At 41.2% G+C, this 17,481-nt stretch overlaps 1 protein-coding gene across 2 annotated transcripts; it reads left to right on the top strand.

The window, feature by feature from the left end:
- Nucleotides 1-4,927: 4,927 nt before the first annotated feature.
- Nucleotides 4,928-17,063, top strand: PTHLH (parathyroid hormone like hormone). Of its 2 annotated transcripts, none has more exons than XM_034936126.3 (4): nucleotides 4,928-5,066; nucleotides 5,575-5,697; nucleotides 11,354-11,776; nucleotides 16,576-17,063. In XM_034936126.3, the coding sequence occupies exons 2-4, from the start codon at nucleotides 5,597-5,599 to the stop codon at nucleotides 16,583-16,585; spliced, it is 534 nt and encodes a 177-aa protein (XP_034792017.1). In that variant the 5' UTR covers nucleotides 4,928-5,066; nucleotides 5,575-5,596; the 3' UTR covers nucleotides 16,586-17,063. The 2 variants fall into 2 exon arrangements, with proteins under 2 accessions (XP_034792017.1, XP_003828886.1); XM_003828838.5 differs by lacking the exon at nucleotides 4,928-5,066 and adding an exon at nucleotides 5,104-5,410.
- Nucleotides 17,064-17,481: the final 418 nt, after the last annotated feature.

The following is a 17,481-nucleotide window of genomic DNA, read 5'->3' on the forward strand; positions in this document are numbered from 1 at the left end:
AAGAAGGATCCTGTGCGGCAGTCCGGAGTCCAGACTCTCAGGGACTGAAGCCCGAGGAGAACCTAGGGGAAGTAGTAGCTAGATCCGCTTACGGGCCCCGAGACCCCCGAAGTTCCCATGGAGCCTAAGATCCCCAGGAGCCAAGCCTGCCCCGTCCCTGCGGATCAGCTTCCTAATGGGCGACCCAAGTCTATCGCAGGCGGTGGGGATGAGGACGCTGGGTGGGAGGAGGGGAGGGGAGGCCGAAAAAGATCATCCCCTTGCCCTAAGGCCTCTCCCAAGACCCTGGACCCCTGCCCTAAGAGACTCAGGCCTCCCTTGCTGCAGTGGGAGCGCAAACACCAGGGCAGGAGACTCCAGAGAAGGAGCGCATAACTCAACGGTTGCTCTCCTGAAGCCTTATTTCTGATAAAAATTACAGAAAAGTTAGGCAGGATCCAAAGACACCGTAATGACCAGCTCAAAGCCAAACAGACAGGACATCCAGTGCGGGTGTCTGGATAGGTATCCTTCCTGCCGGAGAGTTTAGACATCTCAGTCCGGGTGCTGCCCTGGGAAGGGACTTCGAGGCCAGCGTGGCACGGGCAGAGAATGGTGTTAGGGAGGTAAAATGCTTGCGGGGGCAGCACCTTTTAGGCAGCCCCCGGCTCAAAATTTAAGAAAGGACCATTCGGTTCATGTGGGGAACTGGGCTGCTGCCAGGAGGGTCCTGTGATGCCACCGGAGATTGACTTCAGGTTGAGAGGTTGTCTCCTGAGCCAGGTGGGGCTTGGAACTCTCTCTGTGGCCTCGTACAAGTCCAGAGCTGCCTACTTTCAGGAGCCAAAAACTTGGCCAGCCAAGGGCAGGCATCTGGCTGGCTGGCACCAGTCCAGGAGATCAGGACTGGGACACTGCACATTCATATTCTATCTCTCTCTCTCTCTCTCTCTCTCTCTCTCACACACACACACACACACACACACACACACACACACACACAGAGACATATCTGAAGAAGACTCTTCAGATATGTTTCAATTGTCAGGAGTTTGCGAGGTGCTCAAGTGCTTGACCTTTAAGAACCGGTCCTCAAGGACCCCCATTTCCTAAAGACCTTCTCATCTCACATTGGTTTGGGTTCCTCCCAGGAAACCGCCTCCTCTCTGGGCCTCCTGCTTCAGTGTGGGGGAAGCAGAACATTGCCCAGGAAGTAGGGAAGGGTGAGGAAGGGTGTGAGGCCCACTTTTCCCATGGGAGGATCCCATCAGCTTGATGCATATCTATACACTCCTCCCTGAGGCAGTTCCTCCAGAGGTTAGCAGCCCGCCCTGTTCGTGGAGAAGTCTTATCCTCACCTAACTACAAAAAGATTTAATAAAGAAACACACCCTTTCCTATTGTTACTTGGGGTTTGAAGGCATTACATCTTTTTTTCTTTTTTGCTACCTTGAGGTCAGCTGGCAACAGCCTCCTCTCAAGTCTCAGTCCAGGCGAGCGATGAGAGCCACATTCTAATGGAATCCAATGAGAACATTACTTGAGCTGATTATGCAACGTCTCTTTGTAAACATTGAAAAAAGTTTGGAGAAGAGATGGGATGAGTTTAGTTGTTTGGTTCCAGGGGATTTTAGAGATATAGCTTGCAGCTACAGATTGGTAAATGTGAAATCTGGATGCTTATTGGTAATAAGAGAATTCCCAAGCCCAGGTGCACTGTTTAAAGTGCCATAGATTCATATTTGGTTTATAATGTATATCTGTTTGCTGTTTGGGTTAAGGAGGAAAGAAGAAAGAAGGATGAAGAGGCTAAGCATAAATGCTATTTACTTTTTTCTAAGCTATGACAGGAGATATACATTAACTGGGTATTCAACTGAATTTAAGAGTAATGCATTTAAAATTTTTTCAACCTCTTTTAAAATTTGATATACTGTAATAAACTGCCACTGGGGATGGGAAGATGGAAGCCTGGTGCTCATGGGCTAGGCATTTGTGTAGGTGTAGAACTTATAATGCTAAACATGGAAATACTTCAGATTAGAGGCAGGCCTTCCCATTTGCTAAGGTGCATTTACATGACAGCAAGGCCTAAGCAAACATTTAGCTTCTATTGGCACTTGTTCTATTTCTAAACCTTAGAAAAAAGGTGTGTGTGTGGGCTGGGGGGACGGGGCGGGGGGGAGGTGGTAGGGGGTGCTCTTGCTGTGTCTCATTTGCAGTCATGCATCCTCTGCATTATTATGATGGAGATTACTCAGTTATGTTAGGAACTAGATTATGATGTCAGAAAATATCCTTTCCAAAACAGGCAAAAAGTCAGGGTCCTGGGTATATATTGAGGAGAATTTCTACTGAAAGTAATAAACAGGGCAGCTTGGAAGAGGTACCTGCTTTCTAATAATTGCCTTTAGTGGGAACAGAAGTCTCCTTTCAAGAAGCTTTTAATTCATTTTAAGACTTAATTTTATGTTTTCTGAAGAACAACAAAAAATATTTCTGGAAAAGACTGCTGAGAAGATTTCCCTCTTTCAGCCAGAAGAGCAGAGAGAAGATTGTAAATCAAGGAAAAGGTGAAGTAATAAATTAGGAGGGAACTTTGGTATTCCGAGTATATAAAGACTATTTATTTTTCATGTGTCTATATTTTCTCTTTTTGTGGAGGAGAGGAAATTCTAAAAATATTTGATAGATGTTTTGCCATTAACACCAGAAAAGTGTGTGGGGAAAAAGAAAGGAGGGAAGGAGTGGGGGGTTAATTTTGTTTAATTAGTAGAAAAAGCAACATAAATCAAAGCAGTCTATTGATGCCAGTCCTTAATTTATAATGTTCTGAAAGTAAAGTGAATTTATTTACAACATAAGTGATTTGATAATTTCAATCTGATTTTTGTTTTAACCTTCTATTGGGAGAAGGGTTGACTTTTTAAAGCCTGGATAGTTTGAAACTTGGCTAGGTACCTTGGACTTTTTTATTGTGGAAGCAAATATTATCATTTCAATGTTAAACAACTTGCAAGCATTAAATGGCTCATTTGTGATTGACTTTTTTTTTTTTTTTTTTTTTTTTTTTTTTTTTTTTTTTTACAGATTTCCCCCTTCAGATCTAACGATTACATTAGGGCTCCTGAATCTTTTTGGAAGGATTCTTTTTATAAATCAGAAAGTGTTCGAGGTTCAAAGGTTGACATTTCTGAGTGCTGATACTTTGTCCTTTCATACTATCCAAACAAGTCTAACATTTAGAAATCCTTACACATTCAAGGGAAGTTGTGGAAATTCCCAGAGAGAGAGAGAGAGTGTGTGTGTGTGTGTGTGTGTGTGTTGGTTTTGTTTTGCTTTTTTTCTTTGTTAGTGAGAAGAAGCCGAGTCTTTTAAGGTACGGGGTTTACAGTAATGAACTGAGGAAGGCAGGAGCTTCTAAGAAAAGATGCCCCCCCACCCAACCTAAGCAGCAAACTTTAACTGCTAGCTAGCTGCAGTGAACCAGTGGGAGCCCCGATGAGCGAGGGTCTCGGTGACAGCGTGCTATTTCTCCCACTCTGGGTAAAATATGTGGAGCATCACCCGGAAAGTCAGGCTTGATAAAGGCCACACTCCTTGAATCATCTCAAGAATCTAAATCACACTAGCCTTCTAGAAACTAATGAACCCTACCAGCAGGATTGCCTAGAAGACAAATACCCCTTGAATGGTTCCCAGTCCACTCGCGCTCTTTTCAAAAAGTTAGAGGAGCCCTGGGGCGGGTATCCACTCCCGCTGCAATCCTTTCCTAGATGATACTACCCAGTAATTCCGAGCAGTCTTTCTTCCCCGCCCATTAGCTTTGGAAAGAACCTCGGCTTTCCCGTCGCTTCTCCCAGGCAGAGCAGCACATAACCATAGTTCCACTGCATCTGTCCGCTGGCTGCAGCGACTCGGATACAGTCTTCCAAGAATCTGTAACCTGGGACTTTGGAGGGGGAGGGGACAACCAGGTAGGGTATCAGAGAAAGGATGGGTTAGACTCCCGACCATGAGTGAAAAGGGCCGTGTGCGTGCTCCAGGAGTGTCGGTCCCCCTCTGCAATTCAAAAGGGGGATCTCTCCTGTGCGCGGGTTTTTTGGGACCGGCTCCAGATGTCTCCCAGCAGTTCTGAAACAGCAAAAAGTGCAATTTAGATATGAAGTCTGGAACTGTTTTTGTTCTTCTAAGCAAAAGATCTCCGTCTCTCTAGCCGATGCTCCCCACTCAGTTCATCCCGGGAATGGGCCAGGGAGGAAGGTTCTCATGCATCGCCCCGAGCTGCCAGGCGAGCTTCGGGCTCCTTAAATTCACAGGCCAACAGCCCGCGTCCTCTCCGCGCAGGCTCCCGGTTGCCCGCGGTCCCCGGCCCAGCTCCTTGGCCTCCTCCTCGTCGGTCCGCCCCTGGTGGTCTTGGCGCCCGCTCGTCCAGCTCGGCGCGCCGGGGACCGCCGGCTGCCCGGGGCAGTCCGCACGCCCTCGGGGATCTCGGCTCCCGGATCCGCCGCGCCGGCAGGAGCCGGCCGGGCCTGGAGGGAGCAAGCGGATGCGCCCACGCCCCCGGCCCGGGGATGGCGCGACAGGGCCCGGGCTCCGGGGTGGGGCTCGGCAGAGCTCCTGACAGCTCCGGGATCGGCAGCGCGGGAGTAGGGAGCTCCGCCGCTCGCCGCTCATTCCCGGCTCGGGGCTCCCCTCCATTCGCTCGGGCGGCGCGGGGCCCGTTCGGGCAGCCCGTCGCCGCCCCCGCCCCCCGCGCGCCCGCCCGCCCGCCTGCGCCCTCGCTCGCCCCGCGCGCGTTCCTAGGGCGCCACCTCTTTGCGACTAGCTCACTTCTCCGGCAGGTTTGCCTCGGAGCGTGTGAACATTCCTCCGCTCGGTTTTCAACTCGCCTCCAACCTGCGCCGCCCGGCCAGCATGTCTCCCCGCCCGTGAAGCAGGGCTGCCGCCTCCCTGCCGCTCCGGCTGCCACTAACGACCCGCCCTCGCCGCCACCTGGCCCTCCTGATCGACGACACACGCACTTGAAACTTGTTCTCAGGGTGTGTGGAATCAACTTTCCGGAAGCAACCAGCCCACCAGAGGAGGTAGACAGACAGCTATGTATATATATGTGGGTTTCGCTACAAGTGGCTCTGGAACGAAAGGGCCTGGTTCGCAAAGAAGCTGACTTCAGAGGGGGAAACTTTCTTCTTTTAGGAGGCGGTTAGCCCTGTTCCACGAACCCAGGAGAACTGCTGGCCAGATTAATTAGACATTGCTATGGGAGACGTGTAAACACACTACTTATCATTGATGCATATATAAAACCATTTTATTTTCGCTATTATTTCAGAGGAAGCGCCTCTGATTTGTTTCTTTTTTCCCTTTTTGCTCTTTCTGGCTGTGTGGTTTGGAGAAAGCACAGTTGGAGTAGCCGGTTGCTAAATAAGTAAGTGCTGAGAGGCTCCAGAGAAATTTTTTTTCTTTTCAACTTGGGAGATGCCCTTGATGTTGAAGAGGCTTTTTGAGAGCGGGCTAAAAAGGGGGAGCGGAGTAGTGCGGGGAGATGGAGAGTCCGGACTGACACTCGGGTCCCATTCCCTTCTGTTGCAGGTCCCGAGCGCGAGCGGAGACGATGCAGCGGAGACTGGTTCAGCAGTGGAGCGTCGCGGTGTTCCTGCTGAGCTACGCGGTGCCCTCCTGCGGGCGCTCGGTGGAGGGTCTCAGCCGCCGCCTGTAAGTGCCCCATCCTCCCCAGGGCGCCGGGTTGGGGAGGCCAGGGGGAGGGGCTGCCAAGCTGGGATGCTGCCGAGGGCTTGCAGCGGTCACCGATGCTCCTTGCCCGGGTTAGGGAGAGGGACCATCCCGGATACCTGCCGGGGCCTGAGCCCGGGTCCTCAAACCTGGCAGGAGAACTGGTTGATCTTCAACGGGAGACAGGCAAGAGAGAGATTTTATGGGTGTTTCCATAAGAGGGAGCGTTTCACAGAATCTCTTCTAGGGAAAGATCCTCTGCCTCTAGTGGAAAAGAAAAAAAGTTGGGGGGTGATGGTTACTGTCAGGACCCAGGAAGCTTCTGAAACTCGGAGGAAGCTGAGCGGTCCTGGGGACGTATGGCCCGCGCGCTTGTATACATACTGAATGTGGGTGGCGGTTTGCGTGTGAAAAAGCAAAAGCCGTACATCTAATTTTATTATGAATGACATAATTTTAAGCATATAAAATAGGAACACATTACATAATAAAAGCGTATTATATAATGAAGTAGTAACAACTTTGCAGTGGCACGACTCCAATGTTAGTATTGATACAGTTCAGGAACGCTAGAGCGCTTGATTCCAAAATGAATTTTAGGTGTGGAAACTTTTTTTTTCTTGGAGTTATTGCTAACAGTTCTTTAATCTGGAGTCAAATATTTGCATTGTAGACTGAAAACTTGTATTTTGGCATTCTCACTTGGTGATTCTTTTAATGATAACTTCAACTTTGAAATAATCATACGTCCAAGCACACCAGAGAAATATCACTATGTCGTGTGACTGAAAACTTGGAACAGTGATAGAGTAACATGATCTTAATAATCTGTTGGACCTAGCAGTTCACTAATGTGTATAACACCATAGTTGGGTGATCTTTAAACTGCAGACTCAGTGTTCAGAATGGGAAAACTATAAAGTTCGAGAACTGAGATGCGTTTGACTCTGGAGAAGGAATTAAGGCAAATTTTTACACTAACAATAAAAATAGCAGTATCTAATATTTACAGTCAGGTTTATGGTGCTTCCTTGTAAATTCCCGAGGGTGTACAAAAAGGCAACTGTTTTATACGTGCTCGTGGTCTATTATTATTAGAGGAGAAAATCCTTAAATGAAATTACTTTAGACATGTCGGAACCTTGGCATCAAAATGAAAATCTATTATGAATCTCCTAAGGCAAATTGTGTAGAACATTATACCGAAGAAAAGGCTGCATTGTATTCTTCAGATCAACGTTTTACCGATGTATTTCGGAAAACTGTCTTCAGACTTTTTGCTCATTTTGAAACTTGTGTTAAATTCAATAATTTGAAATTCATACATAAATAGAAATGAAGACTGAATTTTTAAAAGCACACTTAAATACTATATTTATTTGGCTAAGAAATACTACCTTGGAACAGAGCCAAATTTTTCTTTAAAGTTGCTTAAGAAATATCTGTTTTCTCTTTTGAGAAACAGCAAGTGAGTCATGATTATATACACAACTATGGCATAAAAATACTGCTAAGTTGTCCTAAAGGCTATTTTTAACTCTTTCTTTGTTGCACCTTACAAAACGCACATCAGAAACCATTTAGCAGCCAGCGACTGTTATAGTTTTGTTTGTGGGTGAAATATAATATTGTAGTTAAACACTCACACTCAGCAGATGGTTATAAAACTACCACAAAACATTCTCATAGTTAATGGGTAATAGATCATCACATTACAGGCATGGTTTTTCATGGAGGCTGAAATCATCAGTAGATGAAGATGTTTCATCAAATTATCATAGCCAAATGGAGTTTTTAAAAACAAGTCATTATTTTTGTCTTGCTGCCAAGTAACAGTAAATTTTGTGTGCTAGACAAAACATAAGTCTACCATTATGCTAAATCAAGCTAGTTTCTTGAAAGAAATTTTAACATATAATCAAACCATATTACTCCCCGGTTTTCACACCAAGTATTAGGGAAACTGCTTTAGAAGTATAGATTTTTTTTTTAACTAGATGCTAACTTTTAAGGGAGAGGAAATTACTATAACAATAAGACTTCCTAAACCATGCAAAGGAAGCAGTTGCAAATTGTGAGTCTTTTTGACCTGTTAATCCCAAAGATTTTAATTAATGGAGCTAGAGCATGATCAAGTTGGATACTGGAAAGTGAGGCCTATGGATGTTCTTGTGCAGACGAACAAGGCTTCTGGCAGGTGGCTATCTCTATGTTTAAGTTAGAGAGGGAACTCCACAGATTCAGAAACCTAAAACATCATTGGCTGATTTGCTTAGGAGCCAGACTGGGTCTATTCCATTTAATGAAAAGCATAACTTTCTACTGAGTCATTTGGGTTGGAAGGACCTTCTGGTGAGTCATCTTAACTCTAACACCCTAACCCTGTCTCTTGCATGTACCACAGAACTTTTCTTCTCAAACACAGAGTCCGTCCTTAGAAGCCTAGCATCAGTACAAGCATACTGCTTCTTCCTGTGCTGGAAAGGGAATTTCCATCACTGTTTTTATGCCCTCTGTTCCTTGATAGTTCCTTAGAAATCTAAGCTTCTTCCCTAAAAACTCCCTTGGAGTGATTTTTTTATTAAAGGAGAAGAACTATGTTTGGGCTGAATTTAGGGTTATCTGTGATAAGCATTTCCCCCAAATTTTGCAATTTTTTTTACAATAATCAAAGGAGAACATGATACATAACCTACCTGTTTTTCCATTTTGGAGCTTAGGTATGTAAGTGTCATGTGAACCATAGTGCTATGTAATGTTTACAGACAAATTGAGTAAAAGACTATTATTGAGGCCATATTTACAACTTAAATATTTCAGAGTTATCTAAATTGAAAACATCCTTAATTTAAATTTATTACTCACTACCTCTGTATACCTAGTTTATACTGATGCCATTATATTCCTGATACTCTAATGCAACTGCTTAGTGAGAGATTCATTCTTCACAATACTTTAATTGCAGAAGTTTTTGAAATACTAAGTAAAGTGTCTAACAGCATTTCCAATTTAGCATTTAAGAAAACTTGTGTTTTCCAAAATACTAACAGTTTCCCCCAAAAGGCAGATGAAAAGCTTTGTCCCTCGTAAGCAATGTACTATTTTAAATTGAACAAAGCTGTGCCATATTGTAGGCTTTTTATAAATTAGAAGGATAGAATGATCACTGCATTTCCCAAGAGAACTATCCTGGGAAAATGCAGCTTGAGTTAGGAAGGCACTGTGACTCACAGTTGACAGGCTGGCCAAGATGACAAGCACATATGCCCATGAGAAGGGGCATGAGCAATGGTGGCTTAATTAGAATAGACCAACCATTAAAAGTTTTGGCCTCAAGTTAAGCTAAAATGGGCTACACTTTATCCATTTGGAGAGCAATACAGAAGACGAGGGCTTCTGCCAGGAACAGAGAGAAATAAAAGCCCCCAATACTATAAATTATCAGTGGTTAAGAACTTCTTTTTAATGTGACATTTTGCTAAAAGATACTTATTAAACTGCAGTGCTTATGAAATATGCAATTATATCTGTCCTATTATTTTATAAATGTTATTAAAGGATATAAATACCTTGTACCAAAGCCTCAAACTTGTAGATTCTTAAAAGTTTCCAGAATACTAACTATTACCACAGAGTAAGTGAATTTTAATCTAGTCACATGTGGCACCTTCTAAAAGAAAGAGAGACTCCTTCATGCCTCATTTAAACCAGGCTCCTGTTAAATTCCTTTCCATTAAGTCATGTCTTTTTTGAATGAGGTACATGGCTTCAAGTCAGTCCACACACTAAAATACTAGAAGGTAGCTGACATTCTAGCTAGAAGGGCCAGAGAAATGATGACTGTATTTTCATCTCTTACTCTTTTCTTTGACTCATTCATCCAGTGATAATCCAAACTCTTGTAGTTCCTAAATTTGATGATGAAAATGAACTTTCGGGGCAATAGGCTTGATCTTCAAGGAAACTGATAAATTTCTGTCCAATCTGCCTATTATTGTGGTGGCTTGTTACTCTATGCCCCATGCATATACCCTGTACTCTCCTTACCATGTTGCCTCAACACAGGAACAGGCTGGGACTTCAGCTTCAGCTTCCGCTTAGGCAGGAGAAAGGGTTGAGGAAATTGAAAAAGCAGTCTTGGCTTTAGAATCAGAAGACCTAGTTTTTGGAGCCCTGGCTCTGCCAGTTCTCATTGTGTAGACTAGGGCAAGTCATTTAACCTCTCTGCACCTCACTTTCCCCATGAATACAATGGGGGCAGTAATAATGCTATTTATGATTGCCATATTTCTCTGAGGAGTTAAAGACATTGCACCAACAAAGGCAACAAAGGACCCAGACACCATTGTTTCAGGGAAGTCAGAGTACATGGGATGTAGCCCTGGGAAACACTTTGAGATGCTTTTGAGGATGGGCCAGTTTGGAGGACTATTCCAACGGTAGAAATTGGAGTTAATGCAGAGTTGAAGCAGGCATGATATGACTGATTAACGGATGCAGTCCGTACATATGGTTAATAATAAAAGAATACACAATGGACATTTAAGCAAGAGTTTGGGTGTTATCTAAAAGGATTGATAGAGAATTAGTTTATTCTTTCTCATGATATTTTCATTAGAGTGTCATTTAAATAGAAAAATCCTTTATATTTTTTCCTAGAGAATTTTAAGACAAAGAGAGCAAGTAGAAAAGTGAACTTCTCAACTAAGTAGTAAGGATCATACTCTCTGAAGTTCTAAATTAAAAAAAAAAAAAACATGAAGCACAGAAGAAACAGAATGAGCTCATTTAAGCACACAAAGAAACCCATTTTAAGGAGACCACCCACTACTTTACAGAAAAATACACATACTCTCCCTCTCTTTCTCTCTCTCTCTCTCTGACGATTGGCCTTCAAATGTATGTTCTTGGTAGCCAGTAGTCTAAAATGTTAAAGTTCAGTCTGTGAATCAGATGGTTTCCTAGACAGGCTTCACTGCTCACTTCTCCTTCAGCCTTTGTTTGTTTTTACTCTTATGGCTTGCTGTTTCAATATTATTATTTTCTTAATGGGGCGTGTGTGTGTGTGTGTGTGTGTGTGTGTGTGTGAGAGAGAGAGAGAGAGGAGAGAGAGAGAGAGGAGAGAGAGAGAGAGAGAGAGAGAGAGAGAGAGAGAGAGAGAGAGAGAGAGAGAATACTCAGGTAAAAGCAGCTGCCTTTTATTTCCCAGGCTGGGACTTCTAGATTTATTTTCTCAGCAGAACTCTGAAAAATGTGAAGAGATACTCCGTGGTTTCTGTCTATTTCTGATCATAACTGAATCATAGTGTTTTAAACCGGGAAGGAAGTATAGAAATCACCGTCTCTGACTCCTTCCTTTTATACAGTTGAAGCCCATGAGGCCCAAGAATGTTCATGTTCCCACCAAGGTCACAACCTAGTGAGTGGTAGAACTGGGACCATGAGCTGGAGCCTTCCAACTGCCAGCTCTTTCCTTCCCACTGGTTACCCTTCCCTGCGCAATGAGCTTGCTACCCATCCAGCTTGTGTCTTACGGTGGACCAACTAGAAAACTAAAGAGATTTACTCATGTCTTTGTTGTCTCTATCAGCAACTAAAATTTAACTGTTTTCTTCCCCTCTAATATTTTCTTTCAAAGCAAAAGAGCTGTGTCTGAACATCAGCTCCTCCATGACAAGGGGAAGTCCATCCAAGATTTACGGCGACGATTCTTCCTTCACCATCTGATCGCAGAAATCCACACAGCTGAAATCAGAGCTACCTCGGAGGTGTCCCCTAACTCCAAGCCCTCTCCCAACACAAAGAACCACCCCGTCCGATTTGGGTCTGATGATGAGGGCAGATACCTAACTCAGGAAACTAACAAGGTGGAGACGTACAAAGAGCAGCCGCTCAAGACACCTGGGAAGAAAAAGAAAGGCAAGCCCGGGAAACGCAAGGAGCAGGAAAAGAAAAAACGGCGAACTCGCTCTGCCTGGTTAGACTCTGGAGTGACTGGGAGTGGGCTAGAAGGGGACCACCTGTCTGACACCTCCACAACGTCGCTGGAGCTCGATTCACGGTAACAGGCTTCTCTGGCCCGTAGCCTCAGCGGGGTGCTCTCAGCTGGGTTTTGGAGCCTCCCTTCTGCCTTGGCTTGGACAAACCTAGAATTTTCTCCCTTTTATGTATCTCTATCGATTGTGTAGCAATTGACAGAGAATAAGTCAGAATATTGTCTGCCTTAAAGCAGTACCCCCCTACCACACACACCCCTGTCCTCCAGCACCATAGAGAGGCTTTAGAGCCCATTCCTCTTTCTCCACCGTCACCCAACATCAATCCTTTACCACTCTACCAAATAATTTCATATTCAAGCTTCAGAAGCTAGTGACCATCTTCATAATTTGCTGGAGAAGTGTGTTTCTTCCCCTTACTCTCACACCTGGGCAAACTTTCTTCAGTGTTTTTCATTTCTTACGTTCTTTCACTTCAAGGGAGAATATAGAAGCATTTGATATTATCTACAAACACTGCAGAACAGCATCATGTCATAAACGATTCTGAGCCATTCACACTTTTTATTTAATTAAATGTATTTAATTAAATCTCAAATTTATTTTAATGTAAAGAACTTAAATTATGTTTTAAACACATGCCTTAAATTTGTTTAATTAAATTTAACTCTGGTTTCTACCAGCTCATACAAAATAAATGGTTTCTGAAAATGTTTAAGTATTAACTTACAAGGATATAGGTTTTTCTCATGTATCTTTTTGTTCATTGGCAAGATGAAATAATTTTTCTAGGGTAATGCCGTAGGAAAAATAAAACTTCACATTTATGTGGCTTGTTTATCCTTAGCTCACAGATTTAGGTAATAATGACACTCCTAGACTTTGGGATCAAATAACTTAGGGCCAAGTCTTGGGTCTGAATTTATTTAAGTTCACAACCTAGGGCAAGTTACTCTGCCTTTCTAAGACTCACTTACATCTTCTGTGAAATATAATTGTACCAACCTCATAGAGTTTGGTGTCAACTAAATGAGATTATATGTGGACTAAATATCTGTCATATAGTAAACACTCAATAAATTGCAACATATTATTTTGGTGTTTTTGGAACTAGTTCTGATTGTACCATCTACCTATCTATAATCTATCTATTTCTATCTATCTATCTATCTATCTATCTATCTATCTATCTATCTATCTATCTAGGGGGGTATGTTTCTATGAGGCAAAAAGTGGGGCAAATATTAATCCCATTTTATAAAATAGAAAGCCAAGGCATTCCACGGCTAAAAGACCTGAGTAGTCCTTGGAATTGAAATAGGTGGCCCCAAAGCTGGATTTATCTCCCTGTTTTCTGACATGTAGACAGTGCTATGTTCGCCCTGCTTCTTTATCGATGCATTTCCATTGAAATGATTTTTTTTTCTTTTCACTTTTCAGTACAGCACTTCTGTGGGGTTTGAAAAAAAAAATGGAAACAACAGAAGAACACATCATATGCAACTAATGATCTCATTATTTAAGAGTCCCCTGTTACTTCTTTAGTCATTTCCTTTGACTGTGCTACAGATAGGATTATAGGATGATGCTTCAAAGGGGACCTTGAACCTATTCACCATTATTTGTCTCTTTAAGCTGGCAAACCCATCATTAAATAGCACATAAAATAGCAATCATATGGGATAAGTAGTACAGCTTCAGTAATCAATAGGCAGTGGCACTAGAAAAATCTTGAGCACAGTGAATGACCTATCCTGCAAACATCTAATGGATCTCTAAAGGGTAACAAACCCTATAAATTCTGGCTTACTGCACATATTTAGTGTATTTTAAGATAGGATCCTAACTGTATATATTTATAACTAATGTAAGGACCCTACTTTATTGCCAAAACCTATTTTTATCCATTGTCTCATATATATAAACATGTCATATATATAAACATATATATAAAAACATATATGTATATAGTAAACATTCAATAAATTGCAACATATTATTTTGGTGTTTTTAGACCTAGTTCTGATTGTACCCTCTACCTATCTATCATCTATCTATTTATATCTATCTATCTATCTAGGGGGGTATGTTTCTATGAGGCAAAAATTATATATATATATACACACATATATACATATATATATACACATATATATGAGTTATAAAAAGAGGTATAAATAACTTTTGATGGATTTTATTTATTTCAAATTTGCAATGTTCTTTAAGTATCTGGAGAATTGATGAAAATTAACACTCGTCAATTCTTACGCCTGGAACTACCCCTAAGTTAAAGTAGGTCTAGTGAAAATTAGACAGTGGCCTAATCAAATCCAGACCTAGGGCTGAAAGAAATAGGAGGTTTCTGCTTTTCCTTTCTCTTCCCTGTTTGTGAGGGACATTCATGGAAAGAACTGTTTGGCAGCCAAATGTTGGCACTCTCCCAACACAATCCAACAGAGGTTCAGGGAAGAGTGAGGAAGCTTAGGAGTGTATTGATGAGAATGTATGGGGCCATGCAAGTTTTGTAATCCAGATAAAACCTTTTCAGAATACCTAAAGTTTTATAAGTGATAAGTCTTTTATTAACGTCTCCTCCTTAGTCTTTTTGCATTGTTACATGGTGAACCAAGAGGTCTGATGATATGGCAAGCATGAACTTGATTATAATACATACAATAGTTTGAAAAACAATATTCTTTTTTTTTTTTTTTTTGAGACAGAGTCTTGCTCTGTTGCCCAGGCTGGAGTGAGATGGTGCAATCTCGGCTCACTGCAACCTCCACCTCCTGGGTTCAAGAGATTCTCCTGCCTCAACTTCCTGAGTAGCTGGGATTGCAGGCACCCGCCACCATGCCTGGCTAATTTTTGTATTTTTAGTAGAGATGGGGTTTCGCCATGCTGGCCAGGCTGGTCTTGAACTCCTGACCTCAGGTGATCCACCTGCCCCAAAGTGCTGGGATTACAGGCGTGAACCACCACACCAGCCAATAATACAGCATTCTTTTAGAAAAAAACAACCGAGGTAAAATTGTCTATTTTCCTCTCACATGAACCATTCAGTGAAAAATATATAGCTTTAAACTGGAGGAATTATATTTTAGAATTTTCAATGCTTCAAATGTGATATCCAGATACAGTGGGACTCATTTGTTAGAAATCATATCATTTTTGCCTTGGAAAATACTGATTTAGAAAAATATTAAAAGTCCATAGTAAAAAGAGCTAGGACTGTAAAATGCTGTCATATGCACACACATATAGTAAACATACACATACACTTTTAGATCCTGTTAGGTGTTTTACTTGGCTATTCCAATACATGCCTCTGTTAAAGGAGAAATCAAAAGAAAGGAGAATGAGCAAACATCTGAGCAGGGTGAGATACATAGAAGATTTTTCCTTGGTCCTTTAACTTATTTCTTTTTCTTTCTTTCTGAGGAAATAATTGTTAAAAATCCTCTTCCTTCCCTCTTTGTGTTATTCTTAAACTCAATTCACAAAATACCATTTAGTACAAACACATTTAAAAATCAGTAAAGAATGCAGATTATTGAGTTTTGAGGTCATCTTTTTGGCTTTACTCATATCATCTATCCACATCCATCCACCAATTAAAATTTTAATCTTAAACTCTTCTTTTCTTTGCAGTTGGGAGCGATTTTAACATTCCCACCAAAACCATTGGTGAAGAGATCAGTAACCTAAGACATTAAAACACTTTTAAATGTTCAATTTGCTTTTTCTGTAAGCAGCATAGAAAACCCCAAAATTGTTAAGAATATGCTGCTTTGTAGGTCTTACACCCATATATGTCTGCCATGTAAAACTCTGCCACAACTCTGACTGTTAGTTCAATGACATAGCCAATCAAATTCCATTCTATGGTTGTTTCCTTGGGAACAAATACATAGACCACACAAAGAGAAGAGAAAGGGAGACAGAAAAGCAAAGAAAACTCCGCTAACCCATCTTAAAATACTGTCATTACAGTATTTAGATAGATTAGAAAAGGTGTCAGTTTCTAGTAACTTTGGAATAATAAAACAGACATGATGATATGAAATACTGATATTTTATACTTTTAAATTAATTTATTCTTAATTATTCCCGCATTTACAGTAGACTTTCCCAATGCTAACAGAAAAATCCATTCAAAAACCAACAGAGTGAGAGACAAATGATTCTGTTTTAGTTTTGGCTTTGAAAACTACTACAAAATCCAATAATAGTTTCATTCATTAGTGTTTAAAGACAGCTAAAGAAATGCCAAATATCATATCATCAACTAAGATGGATATCATTATACCATCAACTCTATTTAACTACACATCCTTCCAATTGTTCCCAAAGTCCACACTTCCACTATCCTCACCACAGCCCACTATGTTGTGAGAGATTGTCCAAATGAGCACCTGAACAAAATAAACAAGCTTTGGATTGCCTAATTCAGGTGTCACTGGGGAATAAGCTTCCAAGTGAATTGTATTTAATGATGGATGGTCCAACGTAACCTCATTTCCAAGTTCTTAAATTTGTCCCTTCTCTTCCCAAACTTGCCAGCTGGCAGTCTTGGAAAATTTTTCCACAGTCTCCTTTTTCTGACAGCATGATTGGAAACGCAGGCCCTTTTCCTTTCCGCACATATGGGCTAAGTCAGGTTGAAGACCCTGCCTGTAACAGAGGTTATGGAGATCCAGGTGGATCCCACAGATACCTCTTGCAGGAGATATTTACAAGAAGTTCCCTGAATCTCTTTCCATTGTGATTTTGCATTCCTTAGCTTATATCCTTTATATTTTATGTTTTCATTTGTAAAGAAAACTAACCTGTTTTCTCCTTTTCTTTCTCTTCCTTCTTTTTGCAGGAGGCATTGAAATTTTCAGCAGAGACCTTCCAAGGACATATTGCAGGATTCTGTAATAGTGAACATATGGAAAGTATTAGAAATATTTATTGTCTGTAAATACTGTAAATGCATTGGAATAAAACTGTCTCCCCCATTGCTCTATGAAACTGCACATTGGTCATTGTGAATATATATTTTTTTTTGCCAAGGCTAATCCAATTATTATTATCACATTTACCATAATTTATTTTGTCCATTGATGTATTTATTTTGTAAATGTATCTTGGTGCTGCTGAATTTCTATATTTTTTGTAACATAATGCACTTTAGATATACATATCAAGTATGTTGATAAATGACACAATGAAGTGTCTCTATTTTGTGGTTGATTTTAATGAATGCCTAAATATAATTATCCAAATTGATTTTCCTTTGTGCATGTAAAAATAGCAGTATTTTAAATTCGTAAAGAATGTCTAATAAAATATAATCTAATTACATCATGATTCAGAGAGTGAATTCTATCCTTTAAGATTTTTAGTAGAAGGAACAAGATATGTTTTTTTAAAAAGCGATTTGAATACAATCTTAAACATAGTATGTTTATGTTGGTACACATTCCAAAAATTCTACATTAGCTTTTAGTTAAAAACAACTTAAAATGTATTTTGTTCAATATTTCAGTTCAAGTCAACAGCATGGCTGAACTATCTAGATGTCATTTTATAAAGTACATTCAATTTGAAGTTCAGACAGGAGTGGGCAGAAAAGAAGCAGAAAGAAATCAGGAGAAAGGATTAAAGACATTAAGTCCAGAAGGTTGGCCAGAGCTGGAAAAAAGGGAAAGAGGCCAGTCAGAGACTATAAGGCTGTAAATGTAAAGTGTAATTTAAGAGGTTTTGCTCTTACTAGTAACAACGATAT

This window comes from Pan paniscus, chromosome 10 (assembly GCF_029289425.2).
Source record: "Pan paniscus chromosome 10, NHGRI_mPanPan1-v2.0_pri, whole genome shotgun sequence".
Lineage (NCBI taxonomy): Eukaryota > Metazoa > Chordata > Mammalia > Primates > Hominidae > Pan > Pan paniscus.

Bases quoted from the DNA above. Each gene is read 5' to 3' on its own strand.
- PTHLH (XM_034936126.3), top strand. From the start codon at position 5,597: ATGCAGCGGAGACTGGTTCAGCAGTGGAGCGTCGCGGTGTTCCTGCTG. The intron at 5,698-11,353 runs GTAAGTGCCCCA...TTTCTTTCAAAG, and splicing joins GAGGGTCTCAGCCGCCGCCT to CAAAAGAGCTGTGTCTGAAC.